The sequence below is a fragment of the Globicephala melas genome, chromosome 16 (assembly GCF_963455315.2).
Source record: "Globicephala melas chromosome 16, mGloMel1.2, whole genome shotgun sequence".
Classification (NCBI taxonomy): domain Eukaryota; kingdom Metazoa; phylum Chordata; class Mammalia; order Artiodactyla; family Delphinidae; genus Globicephala; species Globicephala melas.
In genome coordinates this window covers 71804694-71828038 of record NC_083329.1, presented here as the reverse complement: position 1 = coordinate 71828038, position 23345 = coordinate 71804694, and the positions used below count along the sequence as shown (strand labels likewise).

The window sequence follows — 23345 nt, the reverse complement described above, 5'->3', positions numbered from 1 at the left end:
TCAACCCCAAATCTCCTACTTATGTGGCTTTAGTTAGTAATTTCACTTTGCTTGAGCTTCACTTTCCCTCTCTGTAAAATGGGCTCACATGAAGACTGGATGAGATCATATAAAGCGGAGCCTAGCACACACTACCTACTGGAATATTAGCGGCTATAATTTCTATTATTTATTATTGGGGAAATATCCCCATGTGAAAAAAACGAATATTAGTAGTCAAAAAAATTAAATTCTTTCAGGCTTGACTCAAACCAACCATCTTGCTGGAATGTGTCTCTGAAGTTTTTAAACACCAAAATCCTGAGCCGCAGCGTCTGTGTCCCTGCCTGGGTTGTGTCCGGCTCAGCTGTGCTTTTCCCTTCGCTGCCACATGTAGCAATGAGATCTGCTCTGTTCCAGTCTTTTCCTTTGCAGCTTCTCCTCCTGTTAATTAGCTGTGTCAGCGCTGGCAGGCAGCTCTTCCTCCACCCTAATATGCTGTGTTCTAAGAATTTTGCCACCATTTCTGAACAAATGTCATATAGATGGTACTACGGAGCTCATGTCTAGAAAACTGGCTCTTAACATACGTTTATCAAATGTGTTGTGACTTTTCTGACACTAAAGCAAAAAAACCATGTTGATCAGGAATAATTCATTCTTTTATTTATTTATTTATTTTTGCGGTACGCGGGCCTCTCACCGCTGTGGCCTCTCCCGTTGCGGAGCACAGGCTCCGGACGCGCAGGCTCAGCGGCCATGGCTCACGGGCCCAGCCGCTCCGCGGCATGTGGGATCTTCCCGGACCTGGGGCACGAACCCGCGTCCCCTGCATCGGCAGGCGGACTCTCAACCACTGCGCCACCAGGGAAGCCCTAATTCATTCTTTATATAAAATGTTTGAAACTGTTTAGCCTTTTATCGGAATTTCATTTGGAAAATAGCAATCCTTCTACAGATTTATAACTTATGTTCCTCTGATTATAACCCAAATCATTTCTTAACCCTTTCATTACTTAAGCAAATATTCAATTACATTTTACTGTATAATAGAGTGGGCATAATATTTTTATGATCTAAAATAAAATATTTCATTCTCTCTATGTGACTAATATACTTTTCTATTTGTTCAAATTGAATATGAAAAACTAGAACAACTTCTGCCTACACTGTATTTCAACTGTTATTCCCTCCAATTGTATATAACATTGGTGTATTATTAAAAAATTCTAATTCCTAAACATTTGGACTTACATAGAGGATACATCTGAAAGTGATTATTTGATTTACAAAATAAATTTTTATTATTTAAAAGAAAAAAGAATTCAGTTCTTTCAGACATTAAGAAGAAACTTTGAAAGGTGGAGTCTTTTAAAAATTCCCCACCAACAGCTCCTAGGGATCCTGAGTCTGGTGATGTTTGACATTGAATACAATGAGTGCAATACATCACAAAAGCATTCCCCCCAAAATTGCCAGTGCTCTCAGGCCCTGAGCCCTGGACCCTTTCCTCTTCTGTAACCAAGATCATCATTAATCATCCCCACCGCTCAGTTTTCTTCACTCATGCCTTACCTCTAACAAAAATAATCATTATTATTACGTGCTTTAAACTCTGCTTTTTACTTCTGCTATCACCTTGTGGTTGGGGCCCTGGTGACAGGTGCTATGGAACAGCAAGGATGTTTAGAACACCAACAGTTCAACAGAGCCCTGCTTAACCGCCCAATAGGAAAGGGACCATTTCCTACATCAGTGAGAAGTGGCAGGTGTCAGTGACATCTAAGTTGCATGCTTCTCTCCCTCTTTTCCTTTTTTGTGCTAGAGAGACAAGTGCTGAAATAAAAAAAAACCTCCCCATGCCTTGCAAGAAAACAAAATGGGCATTGTTAAAACACATTTATCGGGCTTCCCTGGTGGCGCAGTGGTTGAGAGTCCGCCTGCCGATGCAGGGGATGCGGGTTCGTGCCCCAGTTTGGGAGGATCCCACGTGCCGCGGAGCGGCTGAGCCCGTGAGCCATGGCTGCTGGGCCTGCGCGTCTGGAGCCTGTGCTCCGCAACAGGAGAGGCCACAGCAGTGAGAGGCCCGCGTACTGCAAAAAAACAAACAAACAAACAAAAAACACATTTATCCTTTGAAGTATTTTGATTCACTGGGTGGACGTTTTACTAAAGCAACAATTTTTGGTAAAGTGGTTGCTGAAAGTGAATTATTCCTGAGCATTTTCACTCCTTACATTAACTGAATAAGAAACGTCACACGGGTAAAACATTTAACTCTCAAAGCTCAGAAAAGCGTCACGGGGACCAAGTTTCTTACCTACAACAATGCCATAGGAAAAAAACAGAAAGTAGATATTGGGGGCAAAACTGCTCAACATGAGGCCTCCTGCCACCATGAAGCCACTGAAGATTGTCACGGCTCTTGCTCCAAAAGATGAGACACACAGGCTGCACACGGGACCTAAAATCATAAACGAAACCTTCACTTATTTAACAGTAACCTCCTCTCCACATCCTATCATCCATCCGAAATTTAAAATGATTCCTTCCATCGTAAAACCACAACAGCAATAATAAGCTACTGTGTGTTCACTACGGGTTGGACACCCTGCTACTTCACATAAACAATGTCCCTTCATTATAATCTCACTGCTTTCCTGGGAGGTAGGTGCTTTCGTTATCCTCGCTTTTCTGATAAGGAAATTAAAGTTTCAGAAGACGAAGGTCACATAGCTAAGAAATTGGGGTTCTGGAGTCAGACTTTATTAAATTTTCAATGAGAGTAACAGCGGCAGCCACCCTCAGAGTAACAATTAAGAAGTAAACACCCAGGCCATCTGGCTGTTGAGTCCATCAGCTTAACCGCCACACCCTTCTGAGGATTTTGGTCTCCTGTACTTGCCATGCATCTTTTCTACCCAGAGCTCCTATTCAGCACAAGGCCTGTCATATAATTGATGGTAAAAATAAACTTAATGATTGACTCAATGCTATCCATAACATCCTTATAAAGGGATAAAGTGAGGGTAGTTACTCCCTTCCTAGAGAAGATTTTGGCAGGTGGGGGCAAATGCCTCTATCCTACGCACCCGGGCATGACTTTGTCAGTATCCCTGTCCTACATACTACATGTAACCTGGAATTTGGGGGAGGAAGTGCACTGTTGACTGACAGGTAAAAGGGACCATTACCTGGACCAGTTCTCTGTGGAAGTGGGCAACTGCTCATGTACTGGGATTTAAGTGATAGTGAAATTCTCTCTCACTAGCACTGTACCTTGACAGTATCTACAACTACGGAGCTTACCATATTAGAAATAAAAGGACATGAAGGGTTACTCAGCCCAGTAGTCTTATTTACATGGAAGGAAACCGAAGCTCAGAAGGGTTGTCCATGCCATGGTTAGAAGAAAGAGCCCAACATTTAAAAGCAAAGAGAAACATCTTCATTGAGTTCACAACAACCTTTCAAGGTACAAATCATTATTCCCAATTTTTAAAAAGCATGCTCACCAGAATGGCAAAAGGCAGACAACAATAAGTGTGAGCAAGGATGTGCAGCAATCCTCCCATAAACTGCAAGCGTGATCTCCCAAAGCGGAACACAGCGCTGTATGACTCCGAAGTTCTACTTCTATGTACACCTACACCCAAAGTCACGGACATAAATGGTCATAGCAGAACTAGTCATAGTAGCCAGCACCCACAGATCCAGATGTTCCTCAGTAGTGGAAGATATAAGTAGATTCTGGTGTATTCATACAATGGACTACCATATGGCCATGAGAATGCATGACCTACAGCTACGCACAGTAATGCAGATGTATCTCACAAATGCATGTGGAGTGAAAGATACAACAAGAAAAAGTACACATTGTGTAATACCAATCATAAGAAGTAAAAAACAGACAAAATTAATCTACAGTCAGAAGTCAGGACAGTGGGTCTTTGGTAAGGGGTAGGAAGCTATAACCAGAAGGAAACACAGCCCAACTTCTAGGTACTGCTAACGTCCTGTTTCTGGATGTGAATGTGCTCATTACATGGGTGTGTCTGGTTTGTAAAAACAATTCACTGAGCTATACTCTCATGATATGCACATTTTTCTGTACATATCTTAAAACATTTTAGAAAACCTCAAATGGAGAGATAGTGTCATCCATCCACAGTCTCACTGTTAGCAAGTGGTGGAGCCAGGATCTGATGATCCCAAGCCCGTTCTTACCAATAACAGAGAGTCTCTTAAGCACGTATTTAAGACCAGGTTATGACCACTGAGATACCACCAGCTTTCAGTGCCTAGAGCCATCCACGTTCCTCCCTGGTCATGAACTGGCCCCTGTCATTTCAAGCCCTCTTGTATGAGCCAGTATGGAAGAGCAGACTGATATATTTACAAGACAGAGGGGAATATTCTACTCCAGTGTTTTAGGAGGAAAATCCATTTGAAAGACCAAACTTATCTGACAGTTGAGCTATGTGTATACCCAACGAGAAACACTTAGATACTTCAAAAATAGAAATGATTTTAAGAGTCAAATTTCATAAATGGATGTTGACATCATAAAGTCATGACCCTTCTATGTTGTTTACCAAATTGTATTGACATTGACAGTCAGTGTTTACAAATTTAACAGGCACATGGAATTGAAATAGAGATTGTTACTGGCATACTTGAAAAGTTTCAAGTTTCATCCTCAAAGCAGGACTTTAAATTTATGTTCCTTAAGGCATGTTAACTCTACGAGGAAACTCAAAGTTTGGGAAGATAGGGGTGGGGTGAAGGGTAATAATTTTCACAGCATGTACAACCAAAACCACTATTTTATAACATGTATAATATTATCATCAATTTTGTGATAAATTCTTAAATCATGTTTGCCTAATACATGATTCTTTGAATAAAATTAAGCCTAAGGAAGAAATGAGCAGAAATTCTTTGACAGATGAAAACAGCAAATTGAAAACTGGTTTTAAAAAACTTCTCACCTAACACCTGTCTGGACTTTATCAAAAAGATAACAAATAACAAGTGTTGATAAGGATGTGGATAAAAGGGAACCCTCATGCACTGTTGGTGGGAAGGTAAACTGGTACAGCCACAATGGAAAACAATATGGAGATTCCTCAAAAACTTAAAAATAGAACTACCATACGATCCAGCAATTCCACTCCTGGGTATTTATCCAAAGAAAACAAAAACACTAATTTGAAAAGATATATGCATCCCTATGTTCAATGCAGCATTATATACAATAGCCAGGATATGAAACCAACTTAAGTGCCCATCAATAGATGAATGGATGTGGTATATATATATACAAGGGAATATTACTCAGCTATAAAAAAAGAATGAAATCTTGTCATTTGTGACAGCATGGATGGACCTAGAGAATATTATACTAAGTGAAATAAGTCAGACAGAGAAAGACAAATACTGTATGATTTCACTCATATGTGTAATCTAAAAAGCAAAACAAATGAAAAAACATATTTACACAGAAACAGAGTCATAGATACACAGAGTCAGAGAACAAACAGGTGGTTGCCAGAGGGGAGGGGCGTAGGGGGAGAGAGAAATAGATGAGGGAAATTAAGAGGTTAGAACTTCCAGTTACAAAATAAATGAGTCACAGGTATGAAATGTACTGTGTGGCGAATATAGTCAAGAATTATGTAATGTGTTAGTATGGTAACATACTGTAATTACACTCATTGTGGTGATCATTTTAAGATGTGTAGAAATATCAAATCACTATGTTGTGTACTGGAACTAATATAGTGTTGTAAGTCAGTTATACTTCAAAAACAAACAAGCCAACAAAAAGGCTCATAGAAAAAGAGATCAAATTTGTGGTTACCAGAGGTAGGGGATGGGGGAGGGGGACTTGGATGATAGTGGTCAAAAGGTATAAATTTCCAGTTATAAGATAAATAAGTACGGGCTTCCCTGGTGGCCCAGTGGTTGAGAGTCCGCCTGCCGACACGGGTTTGTGCCCCGGTCCGGGAAGATCCCACATGCCGCGGAGCGGCTGGGCCCATGAGCCATGGCCGCTGAGCCTGCGAGTCCGGAGCCTGTGCTCCACAACGGGAGAGGCCACAACAGTGAGAGACCCGCGTACCGCAAAAAAAAAAAAAAAAAGATAAATAAGTACTAGTGATGAAATGGACAACATGATAAATATAATTAACACTGTTGTGTGTTATATATGAAAGTTGTTAAGAGGGTAAATCCTGAGAGCTCTCATCACAAGGGAAAAAATATTTTTTTCTATCGCTTTAATCTTGTACCTATATGAAATGATGGAGGTTCACTAAACTTATTGTGGTAATCAATTCATGATCGATGTAAGGCAAATCATTTTGCTGTACACCTTAACCTTATACAGTGCTGTATGTCAATTATATCTCAACAAAACTAGAAGAAAAAAAATTCTCTACTTTCACGCCACCACCTGCTGCTTACTTAGAGGAAAAAATCTTGATGTCAGAGGTTAAAGACAAAGAATTTTAGAGCTGAATGGGGCCTTGGAAAGGGTCCAAAGACCTTATTTAAAAAATGATGAAACTGTAGTTTAGAAGGATCATGTGATTTGACCAAGAATCCATAGCTAATCAATGACAGGGCTAAGGCCAAAGTCAGCCCAGCATTCTTCCCAATTGAGATGTATTTCCATTGGTATCTTAATGTTTTTCTAGAAATATCAATTTAAAAAACACCTATGTACTTTTGTTAATATCTTACAGCCTAAGTAATTTTATGAATTTACAGAAGATGAAAACATGAGATTTATGTTCATTTTGGTGTTTAAAAGTTTAGAGCAAACTATTTTATTCTCATCCTCAGAACCAGGGTATTTCTAGACTTGATTGACAGAGATTTAAACCACAATAGCCCCAGGTTTCATCAATAACAATTAGGGCAAAGTATAACTGGAAGTGACCAGTAAGTCACTTCGACAAAACTGACACATTTATGTGTTTAGCTCTTCCTAGTAACAGGCAAGTTCTCCAAGATGATAAACCATAGATTACTCCTCGGCACTGGACTAGTTTCAATTCAAGAGATTCATTAAATCAAAGGATTACTCTCAGGGGAGATTTCTTATGAGGCTTCAGGTCTTTTACTTTGCAGAAGGGACCTTTGGAACAAAAGGTACTTGTAATATGAACCAGTAACTCCACTCCTTGGAATCTATAAAATTTTAGAAAACAAGGGAGGGAGGAACGTCATCACTGGGTTGCCAATTTTCCTATTTTGACAAGTAAAGACATTTTTAAATGTAATAACTATCTATTATCACTGTCATTTCATTAAAGAGGAAGAAGGAATATTTTAATAAGGAAATAGTGAGAAGGATACAATTTCAGCGTAAAATGGAAGCCAGTAAGAAGTCACACACACACACACACACACACACACACACACACTACATATCACTGCCTTTATATTCATTTTGTTTGTTTGTTTGTTTGTTTTGTAATGTATCAGTCTGGCTTTAGAGTCAGGATAATTTTAACCTTATAAACGAGTTTGAACAGTGTTCCTTTCTAGAAACCGAGAATGACCTCTGGGCAAAGGCTAGTGAAGAAATGAGGACTTCAGTCCTACAGCCACACAGAATTGAATTTAGCTAACAACCTAGTGAGCCTTATAATGGACTTTCCCTCAGTCTCCGGATAAGGGCCGAGAACAGCTGACACCTTGATTTTGGCCTTCTGAGGCCCTAAGCAGCGTACCCAGCCAAGTCTGCCAGACTTCTGTCCTGGAAAACGGTTATAGAAATTATAACTTTTCCTTAGTATACAAATTTAAAGCTTACATTGTCCACTAAGCACAACTTTGGCTTAATGAAAAAAATAATATATTATTTTCATTATCAATCAGTTCAAAAGATTGCCTAATTTTCCTTGTGTTTTTTTTCTATTTGAGGATTTTTATAAATAGGTGAAGAAATTTCCTAAAAAAAAAGAAGATAGTTACACACACACACTACATATCACTGCCTTTATATTCATTTTGCCTTTCATAAAAAGTTTTCTTGAACTCACGGTTGTATGTGTATTGGGGTTTAGGGGCCATTATTACTATTACTTCCTTCTGTCTGGGTGATTAATCTTGATTGGTTGGATGAACGGAAAATGCTAAGTAGCAGAGCTAGCAATCAGAACAGAAGACGGGTCTGAGGATGGCAGGTGGCAGGTGGGGCACTAAGACGTATGCAGGGCTCTTAAATGATATTCTATTCTCCTGCATAGTAGCCTGGCAACATCTTTGCCACAATGTTGACACGTTCCCTCAAAAAAGGTAAGAACCTATATATTAGGGAGTAACTCTATAAACCAAGGGTCCCCAACCCCTGGGCCACAGACCAGTACTGGTCCTGAGGCCTGTTAGGCACCAGGCCACACAGCAGGAGGTGAGTGGTGGGTGAGCGAGCGGAGCTTCATCTGCTGCTCCCCACCGCTCCCCATCACTCCCCATCGCTCACATTACCGCCTGAACCATCTCCCACCCCATGGAAAAATTGTCTTCCACGAAACCGGTCCCTGGTGCCAAAAAGATCAGGGACTGTTGCTATAAACCAAAGTGATGAATGAGGAACGAAAGGAGGATGCGGTCGGGCTTTCAAGCCCTACAACCTCTTAAATACAAAACGAAACAAAAACATAAAATCATTTGTTAATGGTCATCTGCAAATCAGACTGATTGATATCATTCTCAGCCAATGAGGGGAATTAAATGAAGGAAATGAAAATGAAAACTCTTGTGGAAAAAGTGTTTTGTTATGATCAAGGGTGAATTAGAAAATGAGAAGATGTGGCACATGTATACAATGGACTATTACTCAGCCATAAAAGAGAACAAAATAATGCCATTTGCAGTGACATGGATGGACCTAGAGATTATCATACTAAGTGAAGTAAGTCAGACAAAGACAAATATCATATGATACTGCTTTTTGTGGAATCTAAAAAATGGTACAAATGAACTTATTTACAAAACAGAAACAGAGTCACAGATGTAGAAAACAAACTTATGGTTACCAAGGGGGAAAGGAGGGGAGGGATACATTGGGAGATTGGGATTGACATATACACACTACTATATATAAAATAGATAACTAATAAGGACCTACTGTATAGCACAGGGAACTCTACTCAGTGCTCTGTCATGACCTATATGGGAAAAGAATCTAAAAAAAGAGTGGATATATGCATACGCATATGTATAACTGATTCACTTTGCTGTACGGCAGAAACTAACACAACACTGAAAATCAACTATACCCCAATAAAAATTATTTTTTAAAAAAAGAAAGAAAATGAGAAGGATGAGTTGTTCTAAGGAAGTGAGAATGATGTACACGTTAAGGGATGAAATTGTTTCCTTTAGCCCTTCAGGGTAATGTGGGAAGAAATGGAGTTAAATTTTTGCTGGCTATTAAAATTAATAGGAAGGGGCTTCCCTGGTGGCGCAGTGGTTGAGAGTCCGCCTGCCGATGCAGGGGACGCGGGTTCGTGCCCCGGTCCGGGAAGATCCCACATGCCGCGGAGCGGCTGGGCCCGTGAGCCATGGCCGCTGAGCCTGCGCGTCCGGAGCCTGTGCTCCGCAGCGGGAGAGGCCACAACAGTGAGAGGCCCGCGTACCGCAAAAAAAAAAAAAAAAAAAAAAAAAAAAAAATTAATAGGAAGAATACACATCTTTAAAAGTTTGCTAGTAACATAAATTTAGGTCTGCATTAATCAAACAAAGGAGTAAATATTTGACCATTACCATTCCTTCACTATTTACCAAGCCTCCATTAGAACAGCACTGCTGCAAAACAGAAAGATAAGGAGGCACACATGGCATTTTAAACTTTCTACTAGCTACATTAGATAAATAAGAAGAGGTAACATTGATTTCAATAATATATTTTATCTAACCAAATACATCGAAAACATCATCATTTCAACATGATTAAAGAGATTTTACACTCCTTTGTTTTGTACTAAGTCTTTGAAATTCACTGTGTATTTGTTACACTTATAGCACATCTCATCTTGAACTAGCCACATTTCAAGTGTCCAACAGCCACATGTGGCCAGTGCTTACTGTACTGGACCACACAGCACTGGAGGCCCATATCATGGTAGATAAGGACACAGAGAAGAAGACGCAAAATTTCTGACCTAGACCAAAAGGCAAAACAAACACATATCAAAACCTAAGGCCGTGGGCAATAAGCACAAAAGAAAGGTTCAGATCATGTGTTTGGGGATTTCAGAAAAGGGAGATCACCATGGGCCAAAGAACTGAGCCTTGAACTGGGCTGTGAAGTATTGTCAAAAGAGATGAAAATACATTCTAAATGGAGAGAAGAGAACCATAATGTGGTTCTCCAAGTTGTAATTTTTATAAGACAGCTTTGGAAAAGAAATTATTCCCTTTGGGAAAGAAATCAACTTCCATGCACTTCTCTCTCCCAAAAAGTTTCAGAGAGTCCCCAGAGTGGTAGGATGGCCAGGCCTACTGTCGTAAGTATGCTGACGGTACAATGAGAAATAAATTATAGCAGTAACCAGGCTGTGTGCTTGTAGTACTGCAAGGATTTCCTAAGACAGCAGATTGATTAGGCCCACGAGTCCTATCCCTCTACTTACAAGGCAGGGAGCCCAACAAACTGGCAGGTTTCTCACTTCTTACTACCCCCCCTTTTTTTTTTTTAATTTTTGGCCACACCCCGCAGCATGTGGGACCTTAGTTCCCCGACCAGAGAGGGAACCCACGCCCCGCACTGGAAGGCGGAGTCTTAACCACTGGACCGCCAGGGAAGTCCCTGAGATCAGGAATTTTAAGTTCATCTTCCTGAGGAAGAAAAAGGCACTACAGAACCACATCCACTCAAATCCTTGCTCTCAAGTATACCGATCACCTTGCTTATCGGTTGCTTTGGTGTATCATGTCCATTTGCCTTCTTCAAGTCAGCAAAACCTGCCAAGATTCTCACCAAACCCTAGACCTGCCCAACACACTGGGAATGGGCCAATGTAACAGCGTCCTTGTAGGAGGCAGGAATTCAGTCCTACGCAAGGAGTTAACAGGGGGTAAAACTGTACAGATAATGCTGAAAGCCAGCTCTGCCTACACTCACAACTCATGCAGCAAGCCTGTTGGCTATACTGACTCATTATATTAACCTGGAGATAGAGGTACTGACTCATTAGGGATTTGAAGATCTTTGGAGGAATTAAAGACAAAAAAAAGAGAGAGGGAGGGGACTGTTAAATCTATCTGGAGTACAAAACTACAGAACAAAAGATCTCCCTGCTGTATCAGCACCTCTGTGGTCAGAAAAACGGTCCCACCCTTCTCCTTGAATGTGAACCATAACACCCAACCAAAGCGTGCTTTCTCCCAACTTAAAACAACATAAGGCCATGATCGCCCTTTAGTTCAGTTACCCTCCATTCCTTCTGAATCCTTCGGGTTTCGACCAGAGAAACTGAACCAGAAGAAGACTTCCATTAAGAGATTTATTGCAAGGAACTGGCTTACGTGGTTTTGGGACCTGGCTAGGCAAGGACAGCATCCACAGGACTAGGCCTCAGGAAGGGCAGATTGGAACTCTCTCCCACAGGATGAAGCTATAGCCGTAGGCTGAATTCCTTCTTCTGGAAAAGCTCATTTCTACTCATAAAGACTTTCAGTGAATTGAATCCGATCCACCTAGATTATTTAATATAATCTCACTTACTTCAAGTCAATTGATTATGGACTTGGAGCGCATCTATAAGATACCTTCACAGTGATACCTCCATGAGTGTTTGACTAACCGTGGAATGCAGCCCTAGCCAAGTAGACACAGACGATCACAGCTCCTAACACATCACTCCTTCTCCAGCCAAACGTACTCTACCAGACGGCATCACCTGCAGCGCGATGCCAGGGCTGTGCATACGGGGACTCTGCGTGGACTGCCCTCTCCACGCCCATGCATCTGGCCCAGCCCACCCTCCCCTCTGGCCCACTTCACAGCCTATCTCTATAAAACTCCAGAGACTGCCTTGTTCTTGCTATTCTTGGTATTTGTGGTAAAGTCTCAAGGCATTACTACCCTTTTTTCCTGTCTCTGCCCTGAGACTCTAAATCTCTTATAGCAGAGATGATGTCTGGGCCTCCCTAACACACAGGAGAAGAGATTCTCTGAGTGTGCGTGATGACGATGTATAACTGAGGGAGGCCGAATCCTTGATATCCAGCTTTATTCATCCTAAGGATCGTCTGGAAAAACAATTCAGATGAGAGGTCTACTTCTTAGTATTTTCTCAATTACTCAAGTTTCAAAGAGAAAGAATTAAGGTTATAAAGAGTATAAAGTTAAGAATTGCATGTCTTTCCGCTATTCTTAGCTACTGTCCAAATCTGGGTTTGTTAAAGACAATGGGTGGGCCTTTAAATTCCAGACGCTTAGATACAATATTAACAGCTCTCCCTCCTGCCCATCCCCCTAGAAATGTCTTTGTCTTGCAGGCTGAAGAGTTCCTTTCTTTTGCAGATTCCAGTTTGGTTGGGAGAGTAATTTTATTTGTGGGGGATTGTTGTTCTTTAATAACTAATATTTGTTGAGTACCTACCACATGACAAGCACCATCTCGAGTATTCTACGTGGCAATCATATAAGGTAGGTACTTTTATTTTTTATTTGTTTATATTTTTGGCTGTGCCGCGCAGCGTGCAGAATCTTAATTCCCCAACCAAGGATGGAACCCACGCCCCCTGCAGTGGAAGTGTGGAGTCTTAACCACTGGCCCACCAGGGAAGTCCCAGGTAGGTACTTTTATGATCTCCAATTTAAAGATGAAGAAACAGACTTAACAGGTTAGAAAAAACATTGCTTGGGTGTCAATGTTTCTCTCCTTTTTTTTTTTTTTTTTTTTCCAATCTTCCTCTTAGACAATGTGTTCATCTTGGGCAGGTCACTAAAATTTAAGGACAAGAATGCCTATTTCAGTGTGTTATTATGAGGATCAACCAGGATCAAGTAAGTGAAGGTGGCTGGTATCGAGCCAGGCACACAAGGGGCACTTTTTGAACTAAAGGGACAAGTACATGAAAAGCAGACTTTGTATGTTGCTTAGCAAATGTACCTGTGCTGTGCTTACTCAATTATAAATCTCCAGAGATTGGATCACAGAACTAGTCAAGGATGACACCTACCAGGTCTTCTCTGGACAAAACTGCGTAAAGAAAACAACTCATGTTCCGCAGCTACGATATGGCTAGCTGCATCAGAATCATCAGGGGAGCTAGTTAAAAAGAAGATTCCTGGGACCACCCTCCGTCCCCACCCCACAGCACTGATGAGTAAGAAACTGGCTTTTTAGACAAGCTCAAGTCATTCATATATACTCCTGATTTTAAGAACAACTATCAAAGATGTATTTATGTAAATATATACGTACATATATATATATATAAGTTAAATTCATTTTTATCAAAAAGGATGCAAAGATGTCCGTTTATGTGTTCATTCCCCAGAATTGGGGCCACTGGACACAATCTGTCATGGTTTACATGGCATACACAGTGACACGTTCAAGCAGAAACCTACAAGAGCTCCCTTTATAAATATGTCGACACCAATATACATTTGAGAACCACCAAGGAGTGCAAGACTGCAATCTAAGTAGAGAGGGCTTAAGCCAGTGGTAGCTCCCAACTGAAAATCACTTTGGGGGCTTGAAAAAGATTCACGTGTGTGGGCCGCACTATAGACTGACTGAATTAGAATGTCTGAGGGTCAAATCCAAGCATTTATATGCTGAAATCTTTCTACAGATGATTCTGATTCTCTCCCTGGTTAAGAATCACTGACAATCATGATGAGATGTACTTTTCCTATTTCCAAGGTAGGACCGATCCGTTTGTTTTTGTGTAGAAGAAAGTTGTCCACAAAGTAGATGATGAATGTGGCTCAGACACCGCTAGACCCCTCTTGCTAATACTGTATGACATAGCTTTCAGGATGTGTCCCTTCATTTATGCTATGAAGAGCCAAGGGAAGCCAACAACACAGATACTCAGTGGCCACTAACTAAAGTGCACACAGGCATGTGCACAAACACACACAAACACACACCCATAAGTCTTAGCTCTCCAGTCATCATTTTTTTCTCACTGCTTCCTCATTCTGGAACCCTTTGGTCTCCATATTCTATGTTTATTTGCAAAAGCTCTGATTAGCTGCTTCGAGTGTCTTCTCATTTAGCTGAAGACACTGAAGGTAAGTTACTTGCACAAGGTCCCTCAGCTACAGGGTGGTACAGCCAGGACTCAGATTAGCTCTGACTTCGGCCCAACACTCCCCCAGTACTTGTTCATTCCCTGGACGTTTGCTGGGATGCTCTCTCTCTCCAGCCCATCAAGCAGGGCTGGCCTCGTGGGCACGCAACCAATGCAGCTGCACTGGACTCAGCTCTGTGAAGGGCCATGCACTTGGTCTGCTGCCCTGCTGCTGCTGTCTTGAAATTCTTAACTTTTGTAACTGGAGGCCTTGCATTTTCATTTTGCACGTGGTATTGTAAATTATGTAGCTGGTCCCGCCTACAAGTGAAGGGGGCTGCTTGTGGCCCCTGAGACAGATTGGTCCATCCACTTAGGAACTTGCAGAAAGTGGAGAGCTGCAGTTCAGTTTTCAGAGTCTCAGCATCGGCTCTGACCACCAATACCCCGTCCATCCCTAAGAAGATCTCAGCTTCCCTGAACACCTCAAACCCTCAAGTCTTACCTGGACAGACTTCCTGAAAAAGAGCTTTGTTCTCCAAGTATGTGCTGACAGAGATAGCACTTCAATTACCCTTTGACCCGTGCTGGAAGGCAAGGTAATTGAATTTCTGTTTAACTTTGTATTTGCTAATAGAAATGATGACTAATTGGGACTTCCCTGGTGGTCCAGTGGTAAAGAATCTGCCTTCCAATGCAGGGGATTCAGGGTTCGATCCCTGGTCGGGGAACTAAGATCCCACATGCCACGAGGCAACTAAGCCCACGCACTGCAACTACTGAGCTCTTGCGCCTCAATGAGAGAGCCTGCGTGCCGCAAACTACCGAGCCCATGTGCTCTGGAACCCGCACGCCACAACTAGAGAGCCCACGCGCCCCGGAGCCTGCCCACTACAACTAGAGAGAGAAAACCTGCCGCTACAGCTAGAGAGAAGCCCGCGCGCCACAACGAAGAGCCTGCACCACAGTGAAAGATCCTGCATGCCTCAACAAAGATCCCGCATGCCACAACTAAAACCCGACACAGCCAGAAAAGAAATGATGACTAATTGGAGGACATTTAAAAATTCTCTTCTCACCGGATCATTTTCTAAAAATTATATTCTCAAACATATCAATCATCATCCACTTGTACTTTGACAGCTTTACAAACAATCCACATTTTGAAAAACTCTTTCAAACAAATCTTGGCAAATGTTTCCTGCTTTTCTGACGTTTATAATGACAGTGTTATTTTCATTTGTTTAGTTACGTTTCGTTCTCTTATCTGACATGGCCACATGATCCAGCATTGTTTTTCAAGTCTTCTTTTTAATTTAACAAAGTAATTCATCAATTGGAAGCAACGATTTTTGTTTTGTTTTGTTTTAAGAAGTCCCCTTTAGTGATCAGGAAAGATAACAGATTTAAAAGAAGGAATGGCCAATGCATTTTCTTTGTAAATCATTTTAGAGTTGAAAAATACCTTATAAATCACCACATTCACTGTCCTTATTTTCCGCATAAGAATAGAGATTGTGATTTGCTCAATGAATTATGTAAAGGTCATAGTTCAGGATTAGACTCCAGGGCTACATCTTAGCATATCTGTTCTTTTAAAAAAATTTTTATTGGGGTATAGTTAATTTACAATGTTGTGTTAGTTTCTGCTGTACAACAAATTGAATCAGTTATACATATTCATATATCCACTCTTTTTCAGATTCTATTCCCATATAGGCCAGTACAGAGTATTGAGCAGAGTTCCCTGTGCTGTACAGTAGGTACTTATTAGTTATCTATTTTATATACAGTAGTGTGTATACAGCATGTCTGTTCTTAACTAGTTCCAAGTAAGTTAGACTGATGATCACTAAATACTACTGCAGAGCTCAAACTATGACTCCAGAAATTGAAGTGCATACGATTTTAGTCCTTAAAAAAAAAGCCGCTCTACTGTGCTGTCTACAGATGTTAAGAATCACTATTATATCACACTTGATAAATGCTTATCAAGAATATTACTTTTGGGGCTTCCCTGGTGGCACAGTGGTTAAGAATCCGCCTGCTAATGCAGGGGACACGGGTTCGATCCCTGGTCCGGGAAGATCCCACATGCCACGGAGCAACTAAGCCCACGAGCCACAACTACTGAAGCCCGCGTGCCTAGTGCCCATGAGCCACAACTACTAAGCCTGCGAGCCACAACTACTAAAGCCCGCGTGCCTAGAGCCCGTGAGCCACAATAAGAGAAGCCACCGCGATGAGAAGCCCTCGCACCATAACTAAGAGTAGCCGCCGCTCGCTGCAACTAGAGAAAGCCCACGCGCAGCAACGAAGACCCAACGCAGCCAAATATAAATAAATAAATAAAATAAATTTTTAAAAAAAGAATATTACTTCTGGAGACATTTTATGAAAGTCACACAAAATGCATCACATACATCTTACACATAACACTATATTTAAATCCTTAATGTCATGATCATTGTTGAGAAGGGACTACTCTTTGTCATATCAAATTTTTCTTAAGAAGGTGACACAAATGTAGGACATGCAGTGTGATCACGGTGTATCCGAATCAGAGAGGAGTAATTATGAATCACAGAGGAACTGTTCCCAGGACTGCTGAAAAATATTTGGTCCTTTGGTCACCAGCATTCATCGGACATACCTGGATCACTGCCCGCATACCCCTGTATCTTTCTTATTTGTGGAAACGTGTGTCTCACTAGACTGTCTCACTAGACTTAAAGGCAGAAATGATGTGTTTGCCATTCATCCTTTCATATCCAGCATCTAAAACACTGCCTGGCACACAGGAGCAAATAAATATATAAAGGAACGAATGAATGGACAACTGAATCTCTGATGGAATTCCTGTATTGTCACATAGATTTATGACAGTGAAAGAGTGGTTTATAATCTCAGTGAAGGCAGCAAAGTAGGTGCTATACTTTAAAAAAAGAAAATAGCCTCCTATGTCTTGCACAATGTGAACGATGCAGCAAATGTAATTAAATGATTAACGAGTGAAGAGAAGCATAAGTTTCTCCACTTACTTGCAAGCAAGCCAACTCCACTTGCAAGGGATCCGACCCAGGCTGTTTTCCCCTTCCCTTCACCAAAGGCGTCCAGCCATTCTACGTACAAGACGCCAACAGCTACCGGAGATCCGTAACACAAAAACTGAGTAAAGAGGGAGGCCAGTACAATCACCCAGCCCCAGCCACCGTCAGGTGGCTTCTTAAATTCCATTGTAATGTGAGATCAAGGCGGTGTTTCTCTGTAGGTCCTAAGCAAAAACAAAAAGAAAAAAAGAAAAGCATATTTAGAGTGTAGCGAGGCATGGTATTTTAGATTAAAAATATCTCCTCCCAAATTGAAACATAAAAAAAGTTCTCTAAAAATATAAGAGGAAAAGGATAAAATATCATCGATATACCAAGTTAACTTTAAAATTTTGATTTCTGATTTGAATACGTAATACACCCACATGTTTCCAAAAAGATGTTTTTTATATCATAAAAAGGATAAATTCGGAGTTTGGGATTAACATATACACACTACCATATATAAAATAGATAACCAACGGGGACCTACTGTATAGCACAGGGAACTCTATTCGATATTTTTGTAATAACCTAGAAGGGAAAAAGACTGGGAATCACTGTGCACCTGAAACTCACACGACATTGTAAATCAACTATACTTCAATTTTTTAAAAAGGCATAGAGTATAGGGTGTAAAGTCTTCTTCCCAAACTTGCCCCCGTTCACCAGGTTCCCACCCCAACCCAAGCACAGGAAATCACTGTTTTTGGTTTCCTGTGGCACGTTGAGTTCCCCAGGACACACTCTTACTTATTAGCAAGGGGAGGTTTACTAAAAGTGTTCTCTTTCTATGGAAGAAACCAGACAGCAGCAGGAGAAGGTAAATTACCATGCAGCTTAAGGAGGGGGATTTCTAAAGCTGGCTGACCCTTCAGAGTTGCCCTGAGTTGGGGGTGGGAAGCTGGCCCTTCACACCCCCATGTTGCTAATTCACTGATTGCAGGCCACCCCAGAAGGGGCCATGACCTCAGGTGAGGTGACTCTCTTCAAAAGAGGCAATCATTACCCATGGGGTTTGTTCCCTGAAGGACATCTGTCAGCAGCCCTTCAGCTGCTTCAGCAAGAAATCTTTCATTCCTAAGGGGGTCTGGAGGCAGCACATCACAATGTTCACACTCGAGTATCCTTCCAGAGTTTCTTTATGAATATGCAAGCAAAACCAAGCAAACAGTCTTAGATTTCCTTTTTTCAACAAAAAGTGGATACTGTACATTCTGTTCCATGCCTTGTTTTATTCTTTTAACATCCTTGGGAACGCTTCCCTATCAACACATAGAGAGCATCCTTAGTCTTCTTTCTTAAATACACACATATGGCTGTATACTTGTTTGTTTGTTTTCCTTATTGAATAGGCAAAACATTCACATCGTTCAAAAATGAAAAAAATGACAACGAATATACAGTCTCCATCTACCTAGTTCCCACCTAACTTCCATTCTCTCCACCAGTAACTAACGCTTCTTGTTTCTTTTGTATCCTTCCAGAATTAATTTATGAGTACATAAGCTAACTCATATACAGATTTCCTCTAATTTTTTTTTTTTTTTTTTTTTTTTGCGGTACGCGGGCCTCTCACCGTTGTGGCCTCTCCCGTTGCGGAGCACAGACTCCGGACGCGCAGGCTCAGCGGCCATGGCTCACGGGCCCAGCCGCTCCGTGGCACGCGGGATCCTCCCGGACCGGGGCACGAACCCGTGTCCCCTGCATCAGCAGGCGGACCCTCAACCACTGCACCACCAGGGAAGCCCTCCTCTAATTTTTTACACAAAAAAAATAGCATATTATATACATTGGTGTGTGTCTTGCTTTTGTTCACTTGACAAATACCTTGCAATGCATACATAGTAGCCTTCCTCATCCTTTCTTTCTGCTACATTGGGTTCCAGTAATTCTTAATTGTTTAACCAGTCCCCATGGCTTCCAATGAAAAACAATGCTGCAGTGAATAACCTTACATACACATTTATCTTTCTACATACCTGTCAGGAATTGCTGAGTCAATTACAAATATACATTTGTAGCTGTAGTTAGCATTAGCAAATTGACTTCAAGGGATTAAACGGATTTACAAGATCCCCAGCAACTTTGGGTGTGTTGTGAAACTTCCCGATTTTTGCCAATTTGTTCGCTTTAAAACAGTATTTCATTATAGTTTTAACTTGCATTTCTCAACATTCTCTGAACGATGTGTGTCGTTCCATAGGTGAAAAGCCATTTGTAATTCGTATCTAATTCTTGTGAATATATGGGTGTTTCTGGATTTTTCTTTCTGTTCCACTGATCCGTCTATTCACTCACCATATCACATTTGTTTAACTACTAAGTCTTTTTTTTTTTTTTTGCGGCTGCGCCACGAGGCTTGTAGGGTCCTAGCTCTCCGAGCAGAGATTGAAGCCGCGCCCTCGGCAGTGAGAGCGCAGAGTCCTAACCACTGGACCACCAGGGAATTCCCTAAGTCTTTTTAATATATTTTAAGTCCCAGTGGAAATAGTTCCTTCCCTCTCTCTCCATCATTGCACACCTTTTCAATATTTTCTTGGTTCCTCTTGTTTGATTACATTTTTATATGAACTTCAGAATCAGTTTTGTCTGCTTCTAAAAGAAATCTGATGGTGTTTTCATTAGGACTGAGTTAAATTATAAATTGATTTAAAGAAAAATACTCCTTTTATGATGTTGAATCTTTCTATCTTCCATTTCAAATCTTTCCATTTGTTCAAGTCTACTTTTGTGTTCTTAGTGTTTAAAATTTTCCCCAACGTTTCTTTTTATTTTATTTTTATATATCTTATCCTTTTTGCTAATATTATAATTGGGCTTATTTCTTTGATTTGTCTTCTGTTTGTATGTGTAAAACCTATTACTATCTGTATGTTAATTCTGGACTCCACTACGTTACTATAAAATCTCTTGTTTGAAGTAGATTTTTGCATGATTCTCTTGGATACATACAATCTTTAATACAATACAGTTATATAACCATCTACAAACAGTGGTAGTTTTTACCCCCAACTTTGGATTTTTATGCGTCTATCTAACTTCCTTCTTTTGCCTTTGAGTGGGACAAGCATCCAGAATAACGTTAAATAATAAGAGTACACATCGTTGTCTAGTTCCTAAATTCAATGGGAAAGCCTTCAAGTGTCATGGTGCTGCTTCAGAGGCTGAGATAGATATATTTCACAAAGTTAAGAAAAAAAGTTTCTACTTTTGAGTATTATAATAAAGTTTTTTTTTTTTTTTTTTTTGCGGTACGCGGGCCTCTCACTGTTGTGGCCTCTCCCGTTGCGGAGCAACAGGCTCCGGATGTGCAGGCTCAGCGGCCATGGCTCACGGGCGCAGCCACTCCGCGGCATGTGGGATCTTCCCGGACCGGGGCACGAACCCGTGTTCCCTGCATCGGCAGGCGGACTCTCAACCACTGTGCCACCAGGGAAGCCCTATTATAAAGAATGTTTACTAAACTTTTCTGAAATGCATTTCCAGTGCATAGGGAGACGATTATGATTTGCTCCTTTTAATTTTGAATATAACAAAATCTGTATTTCTACTAGTGAACCATACTTGAATCAGTAGACTAAATCCTCCCTGGTTCATCCCCTACTTGGATTATGTCAGTCTATTTGAGGGAGGGTTAAATTCATAAGTGAGATTTGTCTCTTTTTGTTTTTAATTTTGACTAGGTTTTGGTATCAAAATGATATTTTAAAGGAATTTGAAACATTCATTCTTTCGAAGTTCTGAAACAGTTTACATGGCAATGGATTTGGAGGCCCAGGCCTGAACTTCCTGCCCCCAACAGGGCCTCCCACTTAACCCTCACCTCCTGTCTCTCTTCACCATGCCAGGTTTACAGTCAGGTTCAACAGCCTTCTTTGCGCACAGATTTTTGCCAAACCATCCCCTTGGCTATAGTTTCATCAGATAATAGGTAAAGAGAGTAGGAATATCATTCATCCGTTCATGCATATCCCTAATTAGATGGTGAGGCATGTGGCTACCTTAGAGAGTCCTAGTTACACCCATCAATTTACCTGAGCCTCAGTGAATCTCTCCATTTTGACATTCAAAGCCCTGGGGAAAAATCACGTCACCACCTGCCACAGGATTTTGTACGAATTAACTTTCAATATTTCATAACTGAAAACTGAAAGATATTACAATTTGTGCACAAAAGCGTGGAGTCTAAAATCCAGTCTCCCAGAACACGATTGTGTTAGCAGGCAGAATACTCTAAACTTCCAAATATCAAAACCCTCTGAAGTGTTCAGATATGCCCCTTCATCAGAAGTTTACTCTCTCCAGTACCTACTCTATTGTAAAAGTAAATAATAAAATTCTGTTCCTCCTAATGACAACGTAGTACTCTGAAATTCCTGTTTAGAATGCCTTTTAAAGAAAAGATAGCCTTAATTTCCTAAACTAGATAATATATGGTAGCAATAGCCAAACACCTAATGAGACTAAAAGGCTGTATAAAAACAAACGCATAAGACACTGTCCTTCATTGAAATCTTCAAATTACAGCACTCCAGGAAAAGTACACTTACAAAGCACAGCACCACGATCATAAATAAAGCCAGTATTTTCTGGAGGGCAGGGGGAAGGCAGTGAAAGGGTGAGGAACATCTCCCTTGCCAGTTTGCAAACCGAAGCAGACAGAAATGCCTTTATACACCAAGTACCTTTGCCTTGCTTTGTTTTGCTTTGCCTCGCCTCGGGTGACATTTCAACACATAGGACAGAAGCCAGAGAAATTCTTCTCACAGTAAATATTTGGGAGAGCAAACCTTTGAAATACAAAGCTTCCATATATATCAACTTAGACTCGAAAGACGAGTTTTTATAAAGGGTTGGCTAAGAGCTTCTGACCTTTAATTGTCACATAGTTTGAGATACTTGTAGCCTGAAGAGAACATGGCGAAAAATACCATTTAGTGATTTCTTGTTTTCTGTCAGGGCAACATTTCTCCTGTACTTTCCGCTATTCCTTAGATGTCGCCCACCTGCTAGTCCTCTGATATTCTATGTTCTGTAAGGTGATTTCACAAATAGACTAGCCTTTCCTCCCTGCTGTAATGGTGCTCAATTTCCTTTGGAGCACGTGGATCTTCCTCACGGGTAGATGGTTGGTGGGACTATTGATCAAGGTTCCTTGATCTTGACCTATAGAGTAGAACCTGATCCAAACAAGGCCAGTAGGACCTCTCTCCCAGGATCCTGAATCTCAAGTGAAATCCTCTAATAAAAGAAAAATATTTGGAGTCTGTTGATCCCAGTGGTGGTGCATTAAAGAAACCCTCTGTCAGATCCTACTACCTTTGCTCCCTAGGGATACCCAAGCTTGGTTTATCCAGCCTTCCATTTCATTCTATGAGCTAACATAGTAAATTATTTTGTTAAGTTAGCTGGTATTTGTTTCTTTTAAGTGCAACAGAATAAACATGTTGTGAGTATGCAGTAATTTCAAGTTGATTATTTTAACCATCCATACCCTGCTTGATCCTATTTGGGCAAAAGGTTAAGCTTAAGAGTATAGTCTATGACCACAAATACAGGAAATATAGATACGCTATACCTTTTTTTCTGAAAATTTCATCTTATTAATCCTCCTCCTTGACAACTTATGATCCAATATGATAAAATGCCTTCCCTGGCATCCTTGTACATAAAAAGTCTAAATTAACTGAAATTTCCACTAAGCCCACTTATCCTAATATTTACAGAAATGCAGTGTTATAAAAATGGAATCTTCATTGAAAAAGTTTTTTGATCACTTTCAATTTAAATTATATTGCACTCAATACCAAAGGAAATCAGAAGGAAGATAAGGCATCGCCCTTGCCATCTAGGAGCTTATAACCCCGTTAGGAAGGTAAGATACGCTCACAAGAGAGTATATAGTTAAGTGACACAGAGGTGGGTAGATGGTAAACCTTCAGGAGTCAGAGGAAATGAAAGCAATCAAGGCAGGAGCAGGAGTGGAAGCCCTCACAAAGCAGG

The 23345-nt window shown here is 40.8% G+C and overlaps 1 protein-coding gene across 3 annotated transcripts in view; it reads right to left on the bottom strand.

The window, feature by feature from the left end:
• Nucleotides 1–23345, bottom strand: part of SLC16A9 (solute carrier family 16 member 9) — a 64095-nt gene that overhangs the window by 18472 nt on the left and 22278 nt on the right. For 2 of the 3 annotated variants that reach the window (XM_030843950.2, XM_060286478.1), the window contains exons 2-3: nucleotides 17292–17524; nucleotides 2300–2443 (exon numbers count right to left, since the gene is read on the bottom strand). In XM_030843950.2, coding sequence (XP_030699810.1) covers nucleotides 2300–2443; nucleotides 17292–17487 — 340 coding nt within the window. In that variant the 5' untranslated portion in view covers nucleotides 17488–17524. The remainder of the gene's footprint in view (nucleotides 1–2299; nucleotides 2444–17291; nucleotides 17525–23345) is intronic. The other variant, XM_060286479.1, reaches the window with a different exon arrangement.